Source organism: Pantherophis guttatus, chromosome 3 (assembly GCF_059756535.1).
Source record: "Pantherophis guttatus breed Tessera chromosome 3, ASM5975653v1, whole genome shotgun sequence".
In the NCBI taxonomy this organism is placed as follows: Eukaryota; Metazoa; Chordata; class Lepidosauria; order Squamata; family Colubridae; genus Pantherophis; species Pantherophis guttatus.
This window is the reverse complement of record NC_142065.1, coordinates 124,248,809-124,274,304: the sequence shown is the minus strand read 5'-3', so window position 1 is coordinate 124,274,304 and position 25,496 is coordinate 124,248,809. Positions and strand designations below refer to the sequence as shown.

The following is a 25,496-nucleotide window of genomic DNA, read 5'->3' as shown; positions in this document are numbered from 1 at the left end:
TTTTTTACATGTGTGGCATGGGTGATGCATATAAAAAGGGGGTGGGCTTCCCTCATGTGCTCTCAGCCACCATCTTGACTTTTTTAACATCCTCACACAAGAGACCTCGCATGCCAATCTATAATAGTAGGATTGTAACGACTTTTTAGAGCATAATCACACATCATGCCATACAGGTATATTTGACTTACTGGGTGGAGCTGTGATCTGTGATCAATATGTACCATAAGAAGAGAGAGAGAAAGAATAAGGAGAAATGCCTATGGTTAGAAACAGTGGAGTTTTCAGAGATGCTCCTATATATAAATCCCTTTTTGTTCCCAATCTATCCATTCATGGACATCCAGTGTTTTCTCATCACACTATGAATCTGTGCTGAAACTATTATCACTCAGGGAGCAGAAAACAATACAATCAGCTCCTCTGAGATTTGGGGCTTTTAGGAAATTCCCGGAGGACGAGAACAGGTGCAATCCCTGAAAGAAAAATACAGTTCATCCCTCCACAGTTCATTCATTCTGTTGTTTTTGAGAGCACAGTCCACCCAGAGTGATCACTGTTCTCAGTTTTAAATCAAATTGTGTAGCTATGATACGTTCTGTGAACTTTAAAAAATTCACAAAGATTGTCAAGCAAACATAATAAACGATTTCAACTGTTAATGTTAGTGCAAATATTAATCACGCTGCCAAGCTGAAATCATATACCCCCAGGGATCTAGTCATTCAAAAAACAATTTCTTTTTGAAAGATTTGTAGAGTACTATAGCACCTGATAATGAACATGGTTATATATTAGCCAAGACTTTATTTCCTAGCATTAGTAAACCGAGTCATTTTTCTAAGAAATATGTGGTGGTGGTGGGAATTGTGTTTGCTTATGGCCAGTTTAGGTACCATCCAAAATAAAGTAAGATAAGCCATGCCTGCAAGCTACAAGTTAATTATATATAAATGCCTATAATTTTATATATTATATGCACACAAAATAAGTATAACTGAGTGTTCAAGAGAAGAGAGAAGCTGCCAGACTTTCTTTCAATCTGGGTTACAGTGCCAAGATTCTGCTGTTTTGTTCGCATTTTTGCATTGCGTGATCTTCAGTCGTCAGGAGTCATATAATTAAAATCATGATTCTATGGAACAATTCAGCTATGGTTCCTGCTGAGGACACTGGCTATCACACGTGGAAGAGAAGGGGCCCTTTGCTGAGTTGGTTATTTCATTGTTTGCCTATGGTGCACAGCAAGGCTTTTGCCTTGACTCTGCTCTGGTTGAACATAATTATACATAATTTGCAGTAATAGAATATGGAGGCAACATAGAAATTTTTAATCTGGCAAGTTGATCTTGGAAGGGAGTGGAGCTTAGTTTCCTTGGCAACAGGAAGAAGTTTATTTTGCTCCAACCCCCTCCCTCTTATAAACTCTTTTGTACCCTTTATAAAAAGATTTAGAAAAAAAAGTATTTCTTGTGAGAAAGGGTTACATGAAAAATTTATCTCCTGATTTTTGATGATTATTCAATTATAAATGTACAGTATAAAGGCATTCTTGCTGTACATTCTGACTGAAAACCTATCCTCAAAGAATGGATTGGGTGATTTGAATAAAGGTATAGCCTCATTCCATTGCTCAACATTTATTTATTTATTTATTTATTTATTTATTTATTTATTTATTTATTTATTTTTATTATAGACAAACATACACATACAGACATGAACGTTTAAACAAACTAAACATAAACTAACTATACAATGAAATCAAGTCATAGAGCTTGAACTTTGAAAATAGAGCTACTTCGGTAATTATATATCTATATATCTGTATATATTATCTTTCATCTTATATCAATGTTTATATAACGATATTTCATTTTATTTCCTTATTTTTGTATCGTTGGGTGGTATTCTCTTATTTCGTGTCTTTTTTATCTAACCAGTTGTACCATTTTTGCCAAATTAAGTAAAAGTCTGAATCTTCTTTTCCCTGTATTTCTTTGGTCAATTTATCCATTTCTGCACATTCCATTGTTTTTTGTATTATTTTTTCTTCTGGTGGCGTGTCTTCCAATTTCCACATTTGTGCAAAAACGATTCTAGCAGCAGTTAGGATGTGTATTATCAAGTATTGTGTCTCTTTTTTATAGTCCTTTGTCAGTATTCCTAGTAGGTATGTTTCCGGTCTGAGGGGCACTTTTTGGGTGGTAATTTCTTCCAGCTGACTTTGAATTGTTTTCCAAAAATTTTTGACTTTTGGGCATGACCACCACATGTGGTAGTAGGTCCCCTTCTGTACTTTACACTTCCAACAATTCTGATTAGTATTGGGAAACATCCTTGCCAACTGTGCAGGGGGGAGATGCCACCTATAAAACATCTTGTATGTATTTTCTTTGTAGGGCACGGACATTGTCAGCTTAGTATTTACTTTCCATATTTTTTCCCAATTTTCTAGGTTAATATTATATCCAAAGTTTTTAGCCCAAATAATCATATTTTCCTTCACCACTTCTTCTTCCAATTTGTATTTTAGCAGATAATTATATATTTTAGTTATTAATTTGTCATCTGATTGCATTATAATTTTATCTAATTCATTTCTTTCTTTTTGGATTCCAAATTTTTCCATATCACTTTTATATCTTGATTTTATCTGTAAATACGGCCACCAATCAATGTCCGTGCCATGTTGTCTCAATTCCTCTCTTGTTTTCATATCTCCTTCTGTGTTCAACAATTCGTCATAGGTTTTCATCTTGTCTATATCCATTGTGTTCGGGTAGATTTGGGCCTCCATGGTTGATAGCCATCTTGGAATTTTGTTGTAGTGTTTTCTCCTTATTTCAGTCCAAATTTTTGCCAATGCTCCTCTGATATAGTGTCTCCTGAAGTGTTCATGTTGTCTGGGCTTTTCCTCCCATAGAAATGCGTGCCAGCCTTTTGACAAGTCAAATCCTTCTAGTGCTAGTGTTCGTTTATCTTAGAGTGTCATCCAATCCTTAATCCAAGTTAAAGCTGTTGCAGTGTAATAAATTTGCCAATCTGGTAATCCCAGGCCACCCCTTTCTTTGGTGTCCTGCAGGTGTTTCAGTTTAATCCTGGCTCTTTTTCCTTGCCATATATATTTTAATGTCATTTTATCAAGGTCTTTAAAATATGATTTTCCTGGGTTTATCGGTATTGTTCTAAATAGATATAATATTTTTGGTAGAATTGTCATTTTAATTGAAGCAATTTTGCCTAGTAGTGATAGTTTCAATTTACTCCATGCCTCTAAGTCCTTCTGAATTTGTTTGGCCAATTTAATATAATTGTCTTCTTTAAGGGATGATACCTTATTGGTGAGCCAAATTCCTAGGTATTTTATTTTTGTTGTTGTTTGTATTCCTAATGTCTCTTCCAATTCTTTCTCCTGGGTTTTTGTCAAATTTTTAGTTAGTAGTTTTGTTTTTTGTCTATTGATTTTCAATCCTGCCACTTCGCCATATTGTTCTATCTTCCTTAGTAAATTCAGTCCTGATTGTTTTGGTCGTTCTAAAATAAATACTACGTCGTCCGCGAATGCTTGTAACTTATACTCCTGGTTTTTTGTTCTTAATCCTTTTATTTCATTGTCATTCCTAATTTATTTATTTATTTATTTATTTATTTATTTATTTATTTATTTATTTACTTACTTACTTACTTACTTACTTACTTACTTACTTACTTACTTACTTACTTATTTATTTATTGAATTTATATCGCCTATTTGCACATGGTGACTCAAGGTGGTTTACAGAATATTTTGTTGCTTCTCTATGGCTACAGTGTTTGGCTTTCTATGTTCTGTATTTCCAGGGTGTTCTCTGTCCTTATCTTATTCTCTAAATTTTGAGAATTGCTAGGAAATTTTGAGCTGCTAGGAAATGTTACTCCGAACAACATAATCATCAGCATCATTCAACATTTTCTTCCCTCACAAATCTGGACTGAAAACATTCTGAAAGTTTTGTTGCAGTTGGTATCTTCATAAATACAATATTCTGCTCTCTGCAAAAGCTGAGTTACACTGAATCTCAGGAAGAGGTGAAACAATTAAAGATAGGCCCAATTCAAGTCCTCTTTGTGGAGATCTTCAGGTAGAACAATCTCAGTCTATGTATTTACTGGTCCTCTGCTGATGCAGTTGCCTTTCACAGAGAAATGGAATGAGCGACTGAACAGCCAGCTGCAGCATCTATTCTTCAATTCCATCATGTGTTTCTTTGCCAAAGTATGGTTGGTCATGTAAGAGAGATAATATTGAAGGCAGCAACATCATCTGTGGGATTCTTGGTGACTGTTTTCCTTGCAGAATGTGTTCTTTGGCTGGTGCTCAGCAATGTCTATCTGTAATGCTTTGTTGGGCTGACTGCTATAAATCATGCTGCATGCTACTACTGTATTTCTCTGAAAATAAGACCCTGTCTTATATTTTTTTGAACTCTGAAATAAGCGCTTGGCGTTATTGCCATGCGCTCAAAAGCCTGATTGGGCTTGTTATCAGGGGATGTCTTATTTTGAGGGAAACAGGGTACATCAAATTCCAGTGTATGGTATAAAAGGAAAAAAAAAAACACAAGAAAAAGATGAAAAATTCCAGTGTATGGTTTGGTGGAAGCAAACATGGCTTGATAACTTACACTGGTGCAGAGATATCACAAATGTTGGGGCAGGCTAATTTTAGCTGTTTCCTTTTCTTTTTATAATTTAATGTCTTTAGTTTGTCTGGCTTATATTTCTTACTCCTTTTCTGCATTCTACATAATGTAGCTTATCCCAAAAGAGAACAGAGTAATGCATATTTAATGTATGTACGAGCTACCTCATTCATGGCAAAACCATACAACATACATGAATTGAGTGGATCTGCTTCTCCAAGGAAGTGCAAAACACTTTTCAGTTTTGATTTTAAAACAGCCTCTTCTTAAATAAGAGTTTAAAGTATAACCATAAGTCTGTAGAGATTCTCAGTCATCCAGGTCATGGTTATCCCAAAGGTTGTCCCAATTCGGAATGAACACCCTTCGAATGCTGTGGGAGTATGAACAGATTTCCAGAGGGATTGCAGACTACAGGAACCATTAGCACTACTCAGGTGACCATGAGGACACAGACAGGGCCGGATTTAGATGAAAAGAGGCCCTAGGCTATTCCATTTATGAGGCCCTTTCACCTATAGTGAAAGTGTAATTTTAATTTTCCTAACAATTTGAATGTAGGCCCCTCTTGATCTTGAGGCCCCCTCTTGATCTTGAGGCCCTAGGCTGAAGCCTAGTTAGCCTATAGAAAAATCTGGCCCTGGACACAGATAAACCTCCAAGTGCTTCAACAACCTTCAAAAAGGATGCAAATGACCAGCTGCCTGCAAGGAATATAAATCCTTCCATTCCCCACCATCCAGTCAGAGCTGAAGAATGACATTTCACTTCTTGGATGAGAAGTGAAATGTCTTCAAAGAAAAAACAAGGAAGTCCAGTTGCCTCCTGAAAAAAGCACCTTTGAGACAAAGTATAACCATATTTTTATTCTGTTAAAAAAACCTTGTTTTTGCCTTAAAAACCTGGCATGTCAGTGCAGAATCTAGGCTGAAATTCTATGTCCCACATTGGTTAAACATCCAGGAGCCTCACAAGCTTGGTCTGATAGATGTTACCTTTTTTTAATAGAAACAAAGTGGTAAGGAAGCATTCTTCAACAGAATGAATTAAGGTTAAGTACTTGAGAAAAGTTTGTACACAACTTCACATGGTCAACAGGGCTTCTAATAGAATGCAATCTATTAGAAGCCCTGTTCTAATAGATTGCATTCATGTGGGACTTAAATACAGGAAACACTTGGTCTTCATGTCAGCACAGCTGACATTCATTAGTCCTAATCTCTAGCCGAGACTAATTTTAAATAGATTTACTATGATTATGCTTTTCACTCTAGCTGAGAGCACTGTTCACTTGCTTGGTTTACCAATTAATCCCACAGAGAGAGAAGTGCACCACAGGCTGGTTCAGTGGTGGGCTGCTGCTGGTAGTAAGAACCAGTTCGGCCAGAACCGAAAATGTGAGCATGCACGTAAAAATGCCAAAGCCAGTCTAAACACCTGGTTGACTGTACAACCATAGAATAAAATAAAAAACAAACAAATCCTAAAATAATTTTAACATAATCTACAAAAATGGATATTGTATTCTCAAAGTTCCCTTTAGAAAGAGGGAATCTGGGCTTTGCATCATTAACCTACAAATCCACAAAATGTTTTGTACTTACCCTTTTCATGCCATTAAACGTTGTCCTTTAAAAAGTAAAAAGTGTTCCCTAAGATTTAAAAACTAATTGTACTGCCTGTATCTCCACAATGCCTTGTGTCCAAACAATAACCCTGTTCCTGTATGGGCTGCCTATACTGGTGGGATTTTTTTAGCTGAATAAGGAAACAGGCCTATTTGGCCATTGTCAAACTTGGACAGATACTGAGCGCCAAAATCTACTTAATTCTTACTTATCTTGACCCTTTCCCATGGAAGCTGTGATGCTTTTGCTTAAATTTCTGTCCCCCACTCTTTTTTAATCTGTTTGTTTTCTGCTGTTTTTCTGTCTAAAAATGCAATGATGCTGGGTATATTTAAACAACTTTAATGAAACACATTATCAATAAAATCAATTTAATGTAACAAAGTATTTATTTTTATATTCTCTTTTGCTTTTCATTAATTTAGGATTCCACTGCCCCTCCCTCCATGAGACTTTGAGTCACAAAACAGATTTTCTCATTATGGCTCTGCATCCTGGCAGACAATTTTAAAATCTTGTTCCTCGACTCATAACAACATATAGTTGAAGTGAACAGCAAACAGAGATAAGGAGACATATTCAGAATAAGGTTGGAGAGTATTGCTTTAATCAGACGGTACTGAAAATATTAAAGTTGAGGATTCAAAATTAACTGTATTAGAACAGTTTTAACCTAAGGATTTAGATCATTTTGAATACTCTTACCAATGCATTTTTACAATGGTAAATTGCAATTTTGTAATTTATTTTAAATGTCAATTGTTATCCCATAGAATTCCAAGGTTGGGGCCATGGATCTGGAGGCAACTTCCATACATTTGTTTTTCCATAACAGAAGTATTGCTTAACACTTACGCTATGTTACACACATAAAATATTTCCAGAAACTTCTGAAATGCTTGCCCACAAACCCAAGAATCACAAGAAATAATACGTTGTATAAAACATCCACACTTGCATATTAAAAGCTAACATAGCATTATCTCTGGAGTTTTAGCTAACTGGGAGGGATGCCCTTGTCAAGAGCTGTATCATCTTCCTTTTCTATTCTAATCGATCTGGAATCATATGCCCAAACGGTGTCAATGCCTTCGCCAAAGCTATGATTTGGTCTCCAATGGGGAAAAGGAAAGCGACAAGCAATGACTCTGGCATCCTGCAGGAGTTCATCTCCAAGCTTCTTCTCCAGCTGCGGCATCTGTGAGGAAAGATCGGAAATGTTCAAATAATGTGGAAGAAACGCTTGATACAGTCTGAAAAATATGCATATCAGGGAGTATTCAGGGATATACATTCAAGTGGGGACTTGTATAAATGTAAAATGGTTAGCTATGAAGAGAGTATAGTAAAGGGGTGCAAGAATTAAAAATAATTGGTCTCCTGAATGTGAAAGATAGATGCTGGCTATACAGGACAGGAAAGCAAAATGCTGATTACACCAAATTAGCAGAAAAAATTACGTGTTGCTTGCGATAAATTGTTCGGAATACAAAATGCAGAATGAAGCAGATACATTATTCCTTTTCAAGGTTCCTCATATCCATAATGAGAAGCTCAAGCTGCTTTCATTAAGACTGCAGTCAATTATCTCAAACACTATATAAAAAATTTCAAAGGTAACTTCCTAGATCTGAATGTGAATCTGGACACAGGAAGTCCATTATAGGGTCTGATTCCATTCTCTAACTTTGTGAGAAGGAACAAAGAAAAAATGAAAAGAAATCAAGTTCCAAGACACTATTTAAAGGGATTAAAGATCAAGATTGTTAAAAGGAAGTAAAAGGAAGGAATATAAAGCTGGTTTATTTAATCAGGGTTAAAATAGGTATGTTATCATCTCTGATAATCTATAATGGAGTTTTGCTGTCATCACCCTGAAATGTGATTTTATGGATTTGTTTAATAGATACCAGATAAGAGATCATTTGTTGTTTAAGAGGTGATAAATTACTAAAATTATTTATACGAGGTGGTGAAAGGGAAAGTTGTTCTTTCTATATTTCTTTTTTCTTCTTCTTTACTATATTCTTACTTTTTTCTTTTCTATTTCTTTTTTGGCACTTTCTATTTTTTACGTCCTCTCGTTTTATTAGTTTTTACTGTTGTAAATTGTAATTTTTAATAAAATTACTACATATAAAAAAGAAAGATTCCACTGTTCAGTATTTATAAAGATGAACAAAGTTTTATATCAAATGCATTAATAAAAACCTCAAATATTCTACAATCTCACAATTAGATCTTCTATTGGAATATTCTAATGGAAACTTACCATCTGAGGAACTCCAAAAATGACAATGTTTGTATACTGTGAAAAACTGATCTGTTTTGAAATAAAATGTCAAATTTAAGAATTAACTCTATATAAATGCACTTTTCATTCATGAACATGCATGTGCAGGGAAGCCAATCAGATTAAAACAACTGGTGATTAGCTCAAGTGGGTTCAAACCTTTTCCTGCAAGCTTTCAGGAACAACCCCTTGGTACTTGTATCAGGACAAAATCCTTTATTCGTACCAAACAAATCTAATCTTACCTCCATATACTGATGACAGGTACAAAGTCCTCTAGTAAGGGATACAGAGGCTCTTGTGTGAGGAGAGCAATGATAAAGGAATAAATCCTTCTACCTTATTTATTAATGGAGCAAATAACTGTAACCAATTACATAAATAGTACATCTAAGCAGGTGACCTTAAAATAGAATCAAAAGCATGGGGAAAGGGAAGTGGGATTGCCACTTTATTGCTGGTTTGTATAGCAGCTGTTTAAAAATATAACCCAATAATTCCACTGAGTTACTCCGCAGAAATACTAATGGGCATAAGAAGCATTTTAAACCTGTTAACAGCCACAATAAATAATATATTTGCTTTCTCTAGACAACTGATGATTTGCATCCTGGGTTTTTGTTACATTTGCATACCTTCCATAAGTCTGAAATGTAAAAATTGACATCTTGATGAACTCCCTCTCTCCAGGCACGGTACCTCGAATACCATACTAACCAAGGATTTAATTCATAACCCACAGCTTTAAATCCAACTTTTGCAGCAGCTATTACCTGAGTAAAGATAAATAAGTATTTAATTTAAAAAACTGTTTTCTTATTATAAAATTTTATTTGTATGTGTATGTATGTAAAATTTTTATTTGTGTGTGTGTTTATGTATGTATATATGACAGCCAAATAGGTGTAGCAATTTGCCTAAAATACTTTGCCAGATTCTTCATCATACATGTATGAGATTTATTGCACTTTGTAGTCTTACTGCAATATTGTTAATAAATCTGTATAAATTATTAGTCTACAAAAATTATTAGTCTGCTGAGAAGCTAATACTCTTGACTTTTTTTTACTGACTGTAATGGTTGGGGAAAAACATAGAAATCAAGATTTACAAGCTTCTGGTTAAATTTTAAAAAACCTTGCAATTCCTCTGCCAACCAGCCTACTGAATTTCCACTGTACTGTAGTCATGAAGGAAGAGATTTGCCTTATGGCTTACAAAGAAAATTGAGTAGGCTTGTGGAAAATGATTTAAGTAATTCATTCCCTCTCTGCCATTCTACCCACTTGTCTGCACGAAGCTCCTCTTTGTCTCATGTATGAAATATTTCTGCATTAAACAAAACAAAAAGTTGAACCCACATGGCTAAGAGAATTGCCAGGTCATAACCCAGAGCAGCTGTTTAGGCCTGTAATAGCACAAGACGACTGGAAAAGTAACAGCTCCGATAAGCTTCTTCTTTGGATCCCCTCTATTCCTTTTTAAGGCCAAATCTGGAGATGAGGTAGCTCTCCTGTCTTGCTCCCATTTTTTCCTTTCCTTATTTTGTTGTAAGATTATAATGCGCATGGAATCCCAGGTAACTACAAGTACATGACAGACTAGAAAACAGGTGGAAGGAAAGGGAAGCCAAAAGTATGTATCCCAGAAGGACAAAGTCACAACCACTAGACTTTATACTGTAATCCAGGAGTTCTATTGATCTATTTTATAAATGAGAGATATAGTACTTTTCTTTCATACCTAAAGAGCTCCAGAACAACTATTAACATTACCAGCTAAAAGCTTTTAAAAAGCTACCCTAAGAAAGACTTTCTGAATAATACTAAACTGGATGTTTGTATCACTAGTAGGTTGCTTCATTATGTGTTGTGTGTGTGATTTTAAATTCCATCCTTGTCCTGAGAAAGATATAAGAATGTATTTAAGACAGGGTTGTGTGTCAACATGCACTTCACTGAAGTTTAATTTCATTAAACAGGATTTGATTTAAACTTACAATACGTCCGTCACCACTTCCTATATCAACTAGCATTCCTTTTCTGCCTTTCAACATGATTAGGACATTTTCAATCTGCTTTGAAGTTGCAGGCACAAATGGCAGGCAATGTTTTCTCAGTGCTGGAGCAATAAATGGAATGGTCACAGAGTATAAGGCTACTAATGTCCCACCAATTATACCAGGCAGCAAAACACCCCAATTCCTTTTGGTAGAGTCTTCATCAGCAATGGTCAAAAGTGTAACTTCTTGAGTTGCACTGCCTTCAGCAAGTATTTTTGACATAACAAACAAAAAACCTAGAAAAAGAAAAGTAGTATGTTTAGCCTGACAAGATATAGATGGTATTTATACGTTTATGTCCTTGATTTAAAAAAGAAAACCTTTACTTGGGTTTTCATTACTTGATTTCTAACAGCATTCAGGTATATATTTTTGTCATAAAGCAACATATCTCACCGTTTTGTCCCTTAGTTAATGATATTGAGAGGTGAATGAACAAGAATTCATTTACTGTAGCTATTAGGGCCAATGGAAAAATCTACAATTGAATATAATCTCTCTGTAAAGCCATAGATAATTTACACATATCTAACATTCCTTTCTCCTTCTATTTTCCCCCAACAACCCTGTGAGGTGAGTTGGGCTGAGAGAGAGTGACCAGCAGTTCCCCAGCTAGTTTTCATGCCTAATGCAGAACTTGAGCTCACAATCTCCTGCTTCTAGCCAGGTGCCTTAACCACCAAATAAATAAATAAAAAGTTTTAGTTTGGTTGAATAATAGACATATTGTTGTTGTTTTTGACAACATAATGGAAGGGTTTAGCTATTACCTTCTTCGAAAACATTTCAAGATATCAGTTGTATGTAGTACGTATGCATTTTTTTGTTTATTTAACGTAAATAAACATCTCTTGACCCTGGGCAGCTTACAAACATTAAACTAATACACATTAAAATAATAAAAATAATAGTTTTTAGAGCAAAGTTGGTTAAAGAAAGACAAAAGCTAAAGCAAGTTATCTTATTTTAACAGCTTCCTCTGGATTAGAAGCAGCAAAGAGAGATCGGAACATGTTTTTTTAAAAATCTCTTATAAATGATTTGAGGTTTCAATTAAATGGTGCAATATTTAATATTTTATATAGACTCAATTGTAGTGGCCTTTGGAAAAGCTGAGGGATCAGGTTAGGGACAGATCATCATGAAAAAAAGAATGTATGTCAGTGATCGCTAGGAATCGACATCGACTTGATCTTGATGGCACATAATCAATTCCATCAGAGTAAGCAAAAAATGCCCAAGGTACAGTACTGGTGACAAAAAAAAACAGAAAGTTCTCATTGGCTTATGGAATGTATATCATAGTATCCTTATGGGGGGGAATACAGTAGTGCGGAAAAAAATGGGTAAACCTTAAATTTTTAATCCGCAATTCTACCTATTTGGACAGAGAAGGAAACAGGCAAGAACCATGAAATTTCTCCCTACCTGGAGAATTCCCTTTCGCTCTTGGCCACACCCCTTCGGAACAAAGTGACGTAGAGGGACCTGCCCCCTCTGAAAGCCTGCGCCTACATATCGGAAACCGCGGGAAACCGTTCTTCCTGCTCAAGTGGATCGTACCATTATTTTCATTAGGGGGACTCGTGTTTTTCGAAAGAATAGCCGCATTTCTGATCCGCATTGAAAATATAGGGCACCGAAGATCGTTAAAGCTTTCTCTGATCTCATCATCATCACATGGGGAAAAAGCCAACAAAATAATTATGTTATCCTTAGTACGTGCTATTGTATAAAATGGGTAAAATCCGAATTGCTAGCACGTGCAAAGTGGATGTATTGTGAAGCTGTGGTTCAGCCGTGCTATATAAATGTATGATTTGCTTGTTTGAGATTGAGTGCATTATATAAACCCAGGTAATACAGACGCAAAAAAACAATTTTGTAGTAAGCCCAACTGTCAGTGTAAATATACGAAGGCAGAAAACACATTTCATGAAGTTGGAGCCTAATTATTTTAGCGTCTTGCCTGATGTCCCTTTCCCAGGGTAAAAATGAAACGTTGGTAAACCAATAAGAAATTATGTTTTTATATGTGCTTGGCAACAGCATACTTTTTCCTTTTTCCCTGAAAAAAATGTAACCAAAAGGGACTGTTTTAATAAGGCACGTTTTCAATTAAAAATACTATTTAATTTCTCAACCTCAAAATGTTAGTGCAGTTCTTAAAATGTTTTTCTGATAGCAAAAAACGATGTGACTGGAAACCTTGTATTTTGCTCAATTTTATGTTATAATCCTTTATAATCCTTTATCTGTGAAGTCTCCTGAATTGCTGACTATCTACATTGCAAAAAAACATTAATTTTACCCAAACTGCAGAAAATAAATGCCTGAGCGTCTTTGATTTCTATACAAGTTGTACTGTTCAAAACTCAGCTAATTATAGTTGTGAAAAAGTTGGTTAGCTAAAAATGTACTGCAGTCTTGTTATAGTCAATCATAAAAATCTGAACGTGTTTTTCCTGTGATCAGTTTAGTTCCATCTTTGATAGAATGTGAACAGTATTTTCAAATTTATAATTTTGTTTTAGTTTCTGAATTTTAACATCAGTTTAGTTTTAGATGTGCAAAATCACGATTTAGATGTGCAAAACTCCTTGAGGCAGGCAAACTACGGTAGTAGTGAGAAAGATCATAGAGTAATTATATAAAGACGAACAGTCCTTGATGAAATTATCCAGATTCCGCACCAGTATATTTCTCAATTAGGCTTGGAGAGCTGTCTGAATCCACGCGGCCCACATTCGTGCATATCCATACAATACTTGGCATGCATAACGTTTTGCTGAAAGATTTCCCGCAAGCTTGAACTGTAAAGGCAAGTGTCTCGGAATAGTCCACTTTAGCATCTGTAGATCTACGACCGATGTCTTAATGCAGCGTTTCTCCACTTTCAGATGTGTGGACTTCAGAAGCTGTGGAATTCATTGAAGTCCGCTCATCTAAAAGTTGCTGAGGTTGAGAAACCCTGTCTTAGTGGGAGATGTAAACGAAGCCACTATAGTAAGTTAAAGTGATCTTTGCTTCATGCAATGAATGCACGAGGCGTGTGTGTGTTTCCTAGCTCTATGGTCCGAAGGGAAGTCGATATCATTTTAATGCGCTTGCGCACTCGCATATGCCCCGCCCCACCCAGAGGCTTCTAGAATATAGTGGGCGCCACATTCTAGAAGCAAAGTGCGCATGCGTTTGTTTTGTCCGCGAGTGGATCCCGCGAGAAGGGAAGAGCTTGCGTCAGGCGTGGTTCTCTTTCTTTCTGTGCGGTTGATTGTGGCCTCGTGCGCCTTCCTTCGGGAGGATCGACCGCCGTCATGTCGGCCATGGGGACTTTAGCTTTTGACGAATACGGGCGGCCGTTCCTCATCCTCAAGGACCAGGACCGGAAGACCCGCTCTACGGGCTTGGAGGCCCTCAAGGTAAAAATCGCGGCGGGAAACGGATCGGGCAACGGGCCCCCTGCCTTCTACGGGCCCCTCCTGAAACGGCATTCAAGTTCAGAGATGTGGAATTGGGTCCCCCGCTCTCGGCTTAAGTTTGCCTCAGAAGGTCGCCTTGTAGGTACAGCAAATCCCCCTCCCGTACACGCTATTTGAGGCCTGGGGGGAGGGAGAGGGAGGGGGCAGGGGAATTTCGGTTGGAACAAGGGAAAAGGAGCAGTAAGTGCATTCGACCACGTGCAGCGGGATTTATTATTAGCAGGGTTGTGTTTAAATTCGTACCGATCGGTTTCCTTAAAACGGCAGGTAACTGGTTGCTTATGGCAACCTGGCCGCCTAGAGGTCAGATGCCGGAGCAGAGGCGGGTGGTAGAAAAGGGCAGAGTCAACGCCTTTGCAGGGTAACCTCCCCTGCCTTGTGGATCAGGTGCAAGCTCAGCAGCTGATCGGCTCCCGTTTGCTTAAACAGCCCCCTCACTCTGTTCAGCGGCCCAACTGTCTTGATGCCAAATTTTGACGACCCCATGTGTCAAAACCTATATCCTTCTCAGCACCGTGCACATTGAGGAAAACGATTGGCGTGGCCTTTTCTGTTGCCTCCTGACATTTGGGAGAGGGAAAAAAAGATGGGGGGAGAACCAATTCCTTTCCTGAAGTTGCTCTCACACAATTAAAAGCTCATCATTGGCACTATCAGTGTAGCAGGATAGGGATTAGCAGTGAGAGAAATAATATGTTATAATTTGTAAGTTTAAGGATGGGTGCCTGACAGTGATAAGACACTTGAAAAAGGATTGTCATGCATTATCTTAAGTACCTTTAAAACATCTTTAAATCCATATTTTTTTAATAGTCTGCATAGCAGGAATGGCTTGTGGAATTTTGATAAGTTGCTGGGAGAGTAATTTCTGTATTGTGACTTTTAATGTTTCTGGCAACATAAAATTCTGTTTTGTTCCCAATAACATTTATATGATAACATATAGAAGTTATGAACTAGGCAAATAATATTGTTGTTGTGATGATCATTCAGATGAGGTTAACGGCATGCAAGAAGAAAGCACTTATAAAAACTTTTAAATAGGCACCGTTTTTGCAAGTCTGTTGCAAAAGCAGCTGCCTTCAAAATGTCTGGCTTTGTATGCGAGCATGTGCAAAATATGTAGTATTTTTAGCATTTGAAACTGCTGAATCTATATTTGCTTTTTTTTAAATAGTCTCATATAATGGCAGCCAAGGCAGTAGCCAATACACTTAGAACATCACTCGGCCCCAATGGTAAGCAAAATGATTTATTGCTGTACATTTTAAAGCTTTTTCCATTGTAATGCTTTTAACCTATATTGTTCTTTAAATGCTTATTATAGGACTTGATAAGATGATGGTTGATAAAGATGGTGATGTAACAGTAACAAATGATGGAGCTACTATTTTGAATATGATGGATGTTGATCATCAGATTGCTAAACTTATGGTTGAATTGGCAAAATCACAAGATGATGAGATTGGGGATGGAACCACAGGTGTTGTTGGTAAGATTTATTTGTTTTGTTTTCTTATCAGAATTTTACTTAATTGAATAGCATTACTTTCTGCAATATCTAGCAAATTGGACTTTCATTTTCATAACATTCCTTAACATAGAGATACTTTTATTTTTCAACCTATTCCTACTGCATGTTGGGTAACGCAGTTCATTTAGCTTTTGTTTACTGACAAAAGAATTCTAGATATTTATCAGAAACTGTCAGGAAATATATGATAAACTCCCCTTAAGTACCGTGTTTCCCCGAAAATAAGACCCTGTCTTATTTTTTTTTCTTTGAACCGGGAAATGAGCGCTTGACCTTATTGCCATGCGCTCAAAAGCTTGATTGGGCTTATTATCAGGGGATGTCTTATTTTGGGGAAAACGGTAATTGTTTCATATTTTCTTATAGCAAAAAGTACATCATTTTAATATATAATGTTCTGTAGTTCTGGCAGGTGCACTATTGGAACAGGCAGAGCACTTGCTAGATCGTGGTATTCATCCAATCCGAATTGCAGATGGTTATGAACAAGCTGCTCATATTGCTATTGAAAATTTAGATAAGATTAGCGACAGTTTTCCTGTTGATCCTGAGAACACCGAGCCTCTTATTCAGACAGCAAAGACAACTCTAGGCTCAAAAATGTAAGTATTTTTCAAAGAACTAAGTTGGTGTATGAGAGAATTCATATTACTCATTGTTCTGAAGTATATGTTCAGTCATATATGATTCTAGGAAGTGATGTTCATCTCTGTTTTTTGGCTGAGGGAGCCAGTGTTGTCTGAAGACATTTCCTTGGTAATGTGGCCAACATGACTATACACCGAGGTGCACAAAATGCTGTTACCTTCCCACCAAAGAGAGATCTATTAATTTACTTGCATTTGCATGCTTTCAAACTGGGCAAGATGTGGGGCAGAAGTGAGTCCTCACCCGGTTTCCCGGCACTTGGGTCTCAAACCCAGGCTGTCAGCTTTGTAGCTGACAACCTCAATTTCTTTAACGTCTGAGCCATCATCACCCCCTACCCCTGAAGTATGTAAAGATGATAATATATTTAAACACTATATATTCAAAACGTAGGGCATTACATCTAAAATAATATCAGCATAATTAAGTATAAAAGCAATTAGTCAATGCAAATATTATCCTACCAGTAAAATCCAGTAATAAAATTGTAAAATGAAAAAAAATACTAGGAAAGAAGCTATAAGGAAGGATTTTAAAAGGGCATAACTACTGAAAAGTTCTACTTTGTAGAAGCCTCCATGCCAACTGTCAAGTGAGTGGTTTTTTGATTAAGAACTTTTAACACAGAGAAGATGTGTTGTATATTAGTGGTGTGGGTCGGGTGAAATGCTACCAGTTCGGACCGGTTCTCCCGAACTGGTAGTAAAAAATGCTATGTATTTGCAATGATCAGCTGTGATGCACTATTTATATTAGCTATAATCATGGGATTTCCTGCTTTCTAGCTACCGTATTTTTCGGAGTATAAGATGCACCTACCTTTTTTGGTTGTTTTTTTTTTAAAAAAAAGATTTTTTTTATTTTTTAGACAAGCACACATACAAACATACAATGTATTTTCTTTGAACAGAGTATTTGGCCGGTTCACAAATTTAAACAGTGTTTAGTCATTTCAATTAAATTTACAATTTCTATATTTCCTTTTTGCCATATTTATTCCTCATCTATTTTTTTTAAAAAACAATATTACCCTTCATTCTCATCTCTAATCTTAATCAAATTCAATTTTTCCCTTCTATTCTATATTATACCCCTTCCCATTGTCATCTATTTTTATATCCATCCTCACATTGGTTAATTATTTAATATTACAATTGTTTAATACAAATTCAACATTTTTATATAACTCAATTAGTTATAACTATCTTTTTTGTATATTAATTAATATGAACATGAATATTCCAATTATTTCCATGCAATCCAATTTCTTACAAATCAATTTTTTTTTTAATTTGATTTATATGCCGCCCTTCTCCGGAGACTCAGGGCGGCTTACAATGCGCTAAGCAATAGCCTTCATCCTTTTGTATATTTATACAAAGTCAGCTTATTGCCCCCACAACTGGGTCCTCAATTTACCTACCTTAGAAAGGATGGAAGGCTGAGTGAACCTTGAGCCTGGCGAGATTCGAACCTGCAGTAATTGCAGGCAGCTGGTCTTAATAACAGGGTGCTTTAGACCACTGTACTACCAAGGCTCTTAGTACAGTAATTTAAATATAAATTAATTATATTTACCAATAATAATAAACCAAATAATTTTCCCCATATATTCCTCCAAACCATAACAACCATTTCTGCTTTCAACACAATATATAATTAATAGCATCTCAATTATTACAATTCCCTAGTTAAATAGACCTTTTTTTCTTTTCTGTTTTAAAATCTTGAACTCTCCTCTTTTGCCCTAAATTTCCCATTGTTTGCACCTACCTTTTTTGGTGAGCAAAAAGAAAAAGAAATCTCTTTCCCTGCCTCATTTTGTCACATTGCAGCAGAGCCTGTTTTACTTTCAGTTTCGTTTTAGCTAGGGGGGGAAAAATCTGCTCCAGCACTCTTTGCAGCAAGCAAAGAGCCTACGCAAAACAGCTGAGAGCAAATTAGCTGAGAGTCGGGAGGCTGGCTGAAGCTGAATGGGGCTGTTTTTTCTTGCTGTTTGCTTGCAAGGAGGTAACTCCTGGGAGGCAGAGGCCAAAGGGTGGGGCCCAGAGGGTGGGCAGGGCTACATTCGGTGTATAAGACGCACCTAAATTTTCACCCCCTTTTGGGGGGTAAAAAGGTGCGTCTTATACTCCGAAAAATACAGTAATCTAAATTGCGTTTCCCCCCCCCCCGCTGTTCTACTTATCTTTGCATACTCAGAAGGCTTAAAAATGTTCCTTTTTTAGCGCTGCACAGGCACTCCTCAATAGCAGACTCACAGAACTGGTAGCAGACTTCAGAGGATTTCATCACTGGTGTGGGTGAGCTCTGCTAAGCAGATAAGAGCTTAGACTAAGCCTGTCAAACTCACGGCCCACAGCCCGCACAGGCCACACCCACCCCGGCTCAGCAAAGGCAAAAAAGTCACGATATGGCCCGTGATGTGAACAGGTTTGACACCTCTGGCTTAGACTAATCAGAATTTTAGCAGCCTTCCCAGCCCTTGTGGCCAAGAATCTGCCACATCCTCTGGAATCTATACAGACTCATGTCTCATTCTGCAGAAGGGTTTAGTCTAAATTTCAAGATAAAGTGATTTGATTTTGATACTGCTATCAGAATTTAGGTGTTTTTTTTCCCCCAGTAGAAAAGAGTCCATCTTTGTTATCAGTATAAAACGGCATGCAACTTGCTACACTTTTTGAGATACATTTTTGGATTTAGCTTTTGGGTTCTTTCCATTAATATTCTGAATGCCTTCTATAAAGTTTTTCATGCTATAGGGCCCAGATATCTGAGAGACTGTTTATCTCCTGTAGTTTCTGCTGTCCTGTTTTATCCTACAGAGTTCGTAGGTCTTGGTCCAACTAATTAAATTATGTCACCTAATGGAACTCCAGAAAATTTCTGTCAAAGATCCTCTGGAAAAGCATGCCCTCAAATATTTACAAAAATGTAAATCAATTTGATATAAATCATAATTTTTAAATAGCAACTGTCATCTCTGTCCCGCAGCAGCTCTTCCTCTGACCTGCTGTTGACTCACTGATAATCCCAATATTGCAGAATATACAGCCTCATGCTACATAACTAAGCTCCATTTCATGCTGAATAAATTAAATTATTAATGTATCTTAAATAGAAAACTATCTTTAGATAGATTTTTACTCCAAAAGCATTTTATTAAAATAAATTTGATAAACATCAAAAAAAATCCAATTTAAAATTTAAAAATCTGATTTTTTAAATTTTTTTTTAAAATCGATTTTTACCCACCCTGAATATTTGTATTTCCCTTTCTTGTTTAAACAAGCCCTCAAATCTGATTTTTTTTTTTTCCTCAAGCCGCAAAAGTGATAGGCCCCCTTGAGAGAATGGTATTATATCAGAGAAGATGTTTGCTTTATTCTTTTTGGAATGTTCATATTTTTTTCTTGATTGCATGTTTGTTTCAGTCTGTTTTTAATATGAACACCACTCACAGCTGACATGGAGTTAGATGGCCTTATAAATTTGATAAATGTATTAATGCATGCATATTACTGTGTCACCTGAAGAATTAATGGTAGTGAACATGTATAAAGTGTCTTATCCTTTCCACGTATAAAGTGTCTTAAGTGCTGAATGGTTTAGTTTTTTCCAAAAGTGGCAAAGTTAAGCGCATTTTAAAAGAAGATATAAAATAACACAATCTTATGTCAACTACAAATTGGCTTCAGCATTGTACTACAATATAGTTTGTATACTATATATTCTTTGACATCTTGCTAAGTCATTTTGTTCTATAAAATTTTGTTTGCTTTTGTTTTAGTATCTGAAAAAGCTGAATCAATGCTTTCTTTTGTATTTAGAATTAATCGTTGCCATAGACAAATGGCAGAAATAGCTGTTAATGCAGTATTAACAGTGGCAGATATGGAACGCAGAGATGTGGATTTTGAGCTGATAAAGGTCCAAGGCAAAGTTGGTGGAAGATTGGAGGACACTCAGCTCATTAAGGGTGTTATTGTGGATAAAGACTTCAGCCACCCACAAATGCCTAAAGTAAGCAATTTTGTTGGCGATAAACTGTTATTTTTTACATAAAGTAATTAAACTTTAAATTTTCCCATTGCTATTTTATTATGTTAGCTCCTTTATAATCATACATTATTAGAGAATAATTAATTTTATTAGATAAACTCAGTTAACTGCCTCTTAAAACGCTACCATTCTTTTTTCAGGAAGTTAAAGATGCTAAAATTGCAATACTGACCTGTCCATTTGAACCTCCTAAACCAAAAACTAAGCATAAGCTCGATGTTACATGTGTGGAAGACTTCAAGGCATTGCAGCAGTATGAAAAAGAAAAATTCGATGAGATGGTGAAACAGGTTAGAAAATGCACTTGATAATAACAATAACAAATGTTTTATAAAATTTTTGTTTTAAATATCTACATTATGTTACTCCTGTGTTAATGATAATTGAGTAGTAATACAATTGTGATTACTTGCTAAATGTGAAATTATTTCCATTCTTAATATTTATATCTAATATTTTTATATTAAGATATAGCTTAATGTCTCATTTTATATAAATATGTATTTCTATATATGTGTGTGTTTGTATGAATGAAAGCAAGGCACTGTGATCCACACAAAATACGAAATTTGACATTTGCTTCTGAAGTTACTGGTGGGGGAAAAGCTTCTGTATGTTGTTTTGCTTATATGAAGCTAACTCCTTGTCTTATTTCTTGGGTCATATTCCTTTTGTACTTTTGTCCGTATTTTTGTTGAAACATTCTTATTTTAAACCTTTAATTTTAGTATTAGCCAATTAAGAAGGATCATCAACCTTTTCAAAAAATGTGGCTATTCTGGCAAAATGGTTGAGGAGCAAGGAAGGGGATTTCAATTTCCAAAATGGCTGCTATGGAAGACATTACTAGTTAGAAAGCACAAACATGGTAGAATATTTCTTACCATGCCTGTTCAATTTAATCTTTATGATGAAATAGGGTGGCTTTGTGGGAATTCATGATGTGAGGGGGAAAAACTCAGATGGAAGAGTCAGCATTGGCCATCCCAGATGCCATTTTCAGGGAAATAGCCAAGGTTTCCCTATTACTATATAATAATCATATGATATACAATAACCACTGTAATTATTTTGATCTGAGAGTAGCTTTGTTAATTTTAAATTAAAGCTATTGTTTATCATATGTGCACTGCTAATATTGTTCAAAAAGGAATACATTACAATAGAAGTAAAATGAATGCTTGTATTTTTAGATCAAAGATACTGGTGCAAACTTAGCTATCTGCCAGTGGGGATTTGATGATGAGGCCAATCATTTATTACTCCAGAATGAATTGCCTGCTGTTCGTTGGGTTGGTGGCCCAGAAATAGAAGTAAGTATTAAGTGTTTATTATTTGTGTTTTTTATATTTAAGATGTTCTTCTTACTGGTCTGTCTTTTTTTATTTTCAGTTGATTGCCATTGCAACTGGAGGGCGCATTGTTCCTCGCTTCTGTGAGCTTACGCCTGAAAAATTAGGATTTGCTGGCATCGTCAGAGAAATCTCATTTGGAACAACAAAAGACAAAATGCTTGTGATTGAACAATGCCAGAATTCCAGAGCAGTGACTATCTTTATTAGAGGTGGCAATAAAATGGTGAGCAAGTTCAAGTAAAGTTCATAGAGGGACACTATTTCAGGGCTGGATTATACTGATTATATAGGCTGTCTTTCAGGTGGCTAATTATTAATGAATGCAAAATTCATCAAGGATTGCATTGGATATTTTATTTGCTTTACACTTTTTGCTACTCTTTTTAAATGGATATGCTTTATACATAACCTAGAAAAATAAGACCAATTTGCTATTAAGCAAATAGATGGCTTAAATTCCACAGGATTGGATGGACGAATTTTGTTCCTCTACGAAGTTCAATGGAGGAAATCGGAAAACTTACTCCTGTGTCCCTTTGCGCAAGGCAAATAAAAAAAGAACAGATATTGGCCAGAAAAGGTTTTTCAGCTCTGCGTTAGCAGAAGGATCTAAGCTGTATAGCAGTATTCCCAAACTCTTACAGATACAGGGATTGTGGTCTAGACACAATTGCTTGAGAGCAGGGAAGAGGATCTCTTTTGGTAAATTGAATGCAATTTTTGTGTGTTCTGCTTTTAATCCAAACAATTTTTTTTTTAATTTGATTTATATGCCAAAAAAATGTTTACATTTGAAAAAATGTTTCTGTGAATTACTGAAATATAGGTAATCCTCAATTTAAACAATGACAATTGGGACTGCGACTATGGTCACTAAGCAATGCAGTCATTGAGTGATGCCTGATTTTATGACTTTTTTGCCATGGACATTAAATGAATCACACAATGATCATGGCACTGCAGGGGTGCTATGATGAACATAAGTGCAAGGACCAGTCATAAGTCACTTTTCAGCGCTGTCTTAACTTCAAACTTCATTTAACTTCATTAAATGAATGGTTGTAAATTGAGGACTATATTTCTCTATGAATGTACAAGTTCCACAGAGTTCTTTTTGGATTACAGTGCTCAGGTAAATAGTTTGTTGGCTTAAAATACATTTATTAGGATATATGCAGCTAGATGAGAATAAAGAACTAGGTATAGAACTTCATCATCTTATATGTCTGTGTTTGTTTCCTATAATCAAAGATAATTGAAGAAGCCAAACGGTCTCTTCATGATGCATTGTGTGTAATCAGGAATCTTGTTCGAGATAACCGCATTGTTTATGGTGGAGGTGCTTCTGAGATCTCTTGTGCACTGGCTGTTAGTGAAGCTGCAGATAAGGTAAAACATTTTATACATTAAATATTTTTTATTTGCAGTTTTAGAACTATAGAGGCTGAAATACTATGCTGCAAAGTTGATTTTACTTATACCTAATGTTTTTGAGGGAGCACCTATAAACATTTTTTTATGAGCATGTGTGTAATTGGAATAGTTTTGTGGCCACAGGTTGGTGGAATGGATTGTTTTCTGGGCTGATAAAACAGAAGTATTCAGATGATTTAAAATGTTTCTTTCTGATTAAAGCATTTATTAGTAACAGTTTTCAAAAAAAATTCTTAACTGCAATTTAATCTCTGGATGTCCACGACTTTAGACCTGTTGATAAAAATAATCCCTGCATTGCCCCCCAAAAAAGTTAGAGTAATTTGATTTGAAGTATTAATAATCCCTGGATATAATTTATTAAGAGCAATATAGTTTGCTGTTGATCATCAGAATGAAGTTTACCTCCTTAGTAGTTTAATCAAAATAAATCTCTTGGATTATAATAGTGTTTTTAAAACTGAAGAGAATAATACTAGCATAGAACTGGTAGATCTCTGCCTTTTCAGACAATAATGCATCGAGATGTTTCAACTGATTGTTTATGATTAATTGCCTATTCGAAATCTGCTACCTTGATTTTAGTGCCCATCACTGGAGCAGTATGCCATGAGAGCTTTTGCTGATGCCTTAGAAGTCATTCCATTTGCACTTTCTGAGAATAGTGGTATGAATCCCATTCAAACAATGACTGCAGTACGAGCTCGACAAGTGAAAGAAAACAATCCTGCTCTGGGTATTGATTGCTTACGTAAAGGAACAAATGGTAAGAACCCACTTTTCTAGATGTGTTGCCTTTGTTTTCATTTAAGCATCAATCAACATAACAATAGCTTTAATATGAATTTATATACAGGTAGGCCCCGATTTATGATTACAATTGAGCTCAATATTGCTGCTGCTAAGCAAGGCAGTTGTTAAGTGAGTGCAACTGTCAGGACATGGCAACTGGCATGTATTTATGAGTTTTGGTCATGTGACCATGGGGCTGCTCCAATGGTCATAAGTGTGGAAAAACAGTTACAAGTAATTTTTTTCAGTGCTGATGTAACTTCAGTCAGTCACTAAATGAATGATTGTAAGTCAAGGACTACCTGTATGTCTTTATGTTGTTTTAAATGCATTATATAGCCTTTTTGTTCCCTCTAGATATAAAAGCCTTTTGCCTAGATCCTTTTAGGACTAATAATAAGCAGGGAAAATACTCTGTCATATAGATTTGCCTTTGGATAAATTCAGACTGATAACTAATAGCCACTGGTTTAATAAATGCTTTAGGAGTCTGCAAATGGAATCAGTACTGCATTTGGCAAATATGGCTGGTAATTATTTTACAGAAATGATGGTTATCAACTATGATTTCCTTAATCTCTGCTTGAATATAATGGCAAAAATGTAATATAAGAACCACAAATAAATGGGTTGTGGATGGGATTTGACTGTTACTTTTTGTTTTGTTTTGCATTATTTTAGAATAAAGTAATTGCAATTTTTTTAATGAACTCAATGCATTTAAATTTCCTCTTTTCTACAGATATGAAGGAACAAAATGTTATAGAAACTTTACTTGGCAAAAAGCAGCAGATATCTCTTGCCACTCAGATGGTTAGAATGATTCTGAAGATAGATGATATTCGTAAGCCTGGTGAAACTGAAGAATGAACATGTAAAAGCTGAAATGTTATAAATTTAGTAGTCATGTCAACAGTTTTTTTCCCCATAGGCTGACTTTGTTTGATGTTACTAGATCAATAAATTACTAATAAGACTTCAACACTTCAGAAGTATCATTGAGCATTTTTTAAGTTATGCTGTATTTAACCTTTCATTATATGGAGTTTCTGTGGAAAAGAATAAACCACACTTGTTCATTATTTGCAGCTCTAATTCCTTTTGTTATGTACTGAAGTTAATGACATATAAACCATTTTTATGAAGTTTGGGATTTAGCAAGGAATGTACTAAACAGTCCTAGCATTGTTGTAATGCTGCAGTAATCAGAGCAGTTAAGTAGATTCAGAAAAGCAGAGCACTGGCAAGTGCTGCTTTGGAGTACAGTAGCCCATTCTTCAGTCCATTTAATTTTGTTGTCAGATTCACAACTTCATTGCTACCTGACAGAATGATAAGTTTGAATCTAAATTAATAGCGGTAGCTTGGATTCTCAGATGGAGGGGGAGAGATTTGTCACTTATCTTTGTTATTTAGCCCTAATTATGTTAGATTTCTCTCAGTCTGCTTTTAAACATGGGTTTAAACTATAGCCGCCTTTCACTTTTATAAATTTTAACTCATCTGAAAAAGAGCAGATTA

At 35.8% G+C, this 25,496-nt stretch overlaps 2 protein-coding genes across 2 annotated transcripts; one reads left to right on the top strand and one right to left on the bottom strand.

Annotated features, from left to right (window-relative positions):
• Positions 1-6,639: 6,639 nt before the first annotated feature.
• Positions 6,640-12,307, bottom strand: ATPSCKMT (ATP synthase c subunit lysine N-methyltransferase). The gene is made up of 5 exons (XM_034411780.2): positions 12,097-12,307; positions 10,606-10,904; positions 9,242-9,379; positions 8,586-8,636; positions 6,640-7,511 (listed from the first exon to the last, which is right to left on the bottom strand). Exons 1-5 carry the CDS (start codon positions 12,290-12,292, stop codon positions 7,311-7,313), a joined length of 885 nt encoding a protein of 294 aa, XP_034267671.2. The 5' UTR covers positions 12,293-12,307; the 3' UTR covers positions 6,640-7,310.
• On the top strand, positions 12,278-25,057 carry CCT5 (chaperonin containing TCP1 subunit 5). The gene is made up of 11 exons (XM_034411779.3): positions 12,278-14,087; positions 15,325-15,385; positions 15,475-15,639; positions 16,085-16,283; positions 20,163-20,355; positions 20,535-20,684; positions 21,588-21,707; positions 21,787-21,972; positions 23,001-23,138; positions 23,769-23,949; positions 24,718-25,057. The coding sequence occupies exons 1-11, from the start codon at positions 13,983-13,985 to the stop codon at positions 24,843-24,845; spliced, it is 1,626 nt and encodes a 541-aa protein (XP_034267670.1). The 5' UTR covers positions 12,278-13,982; the 3' UTR covers positions 24,846-25,057.
• The last annotated feature ends 439 nt before the right edge of the window (positions 25,058-25,496 follow it).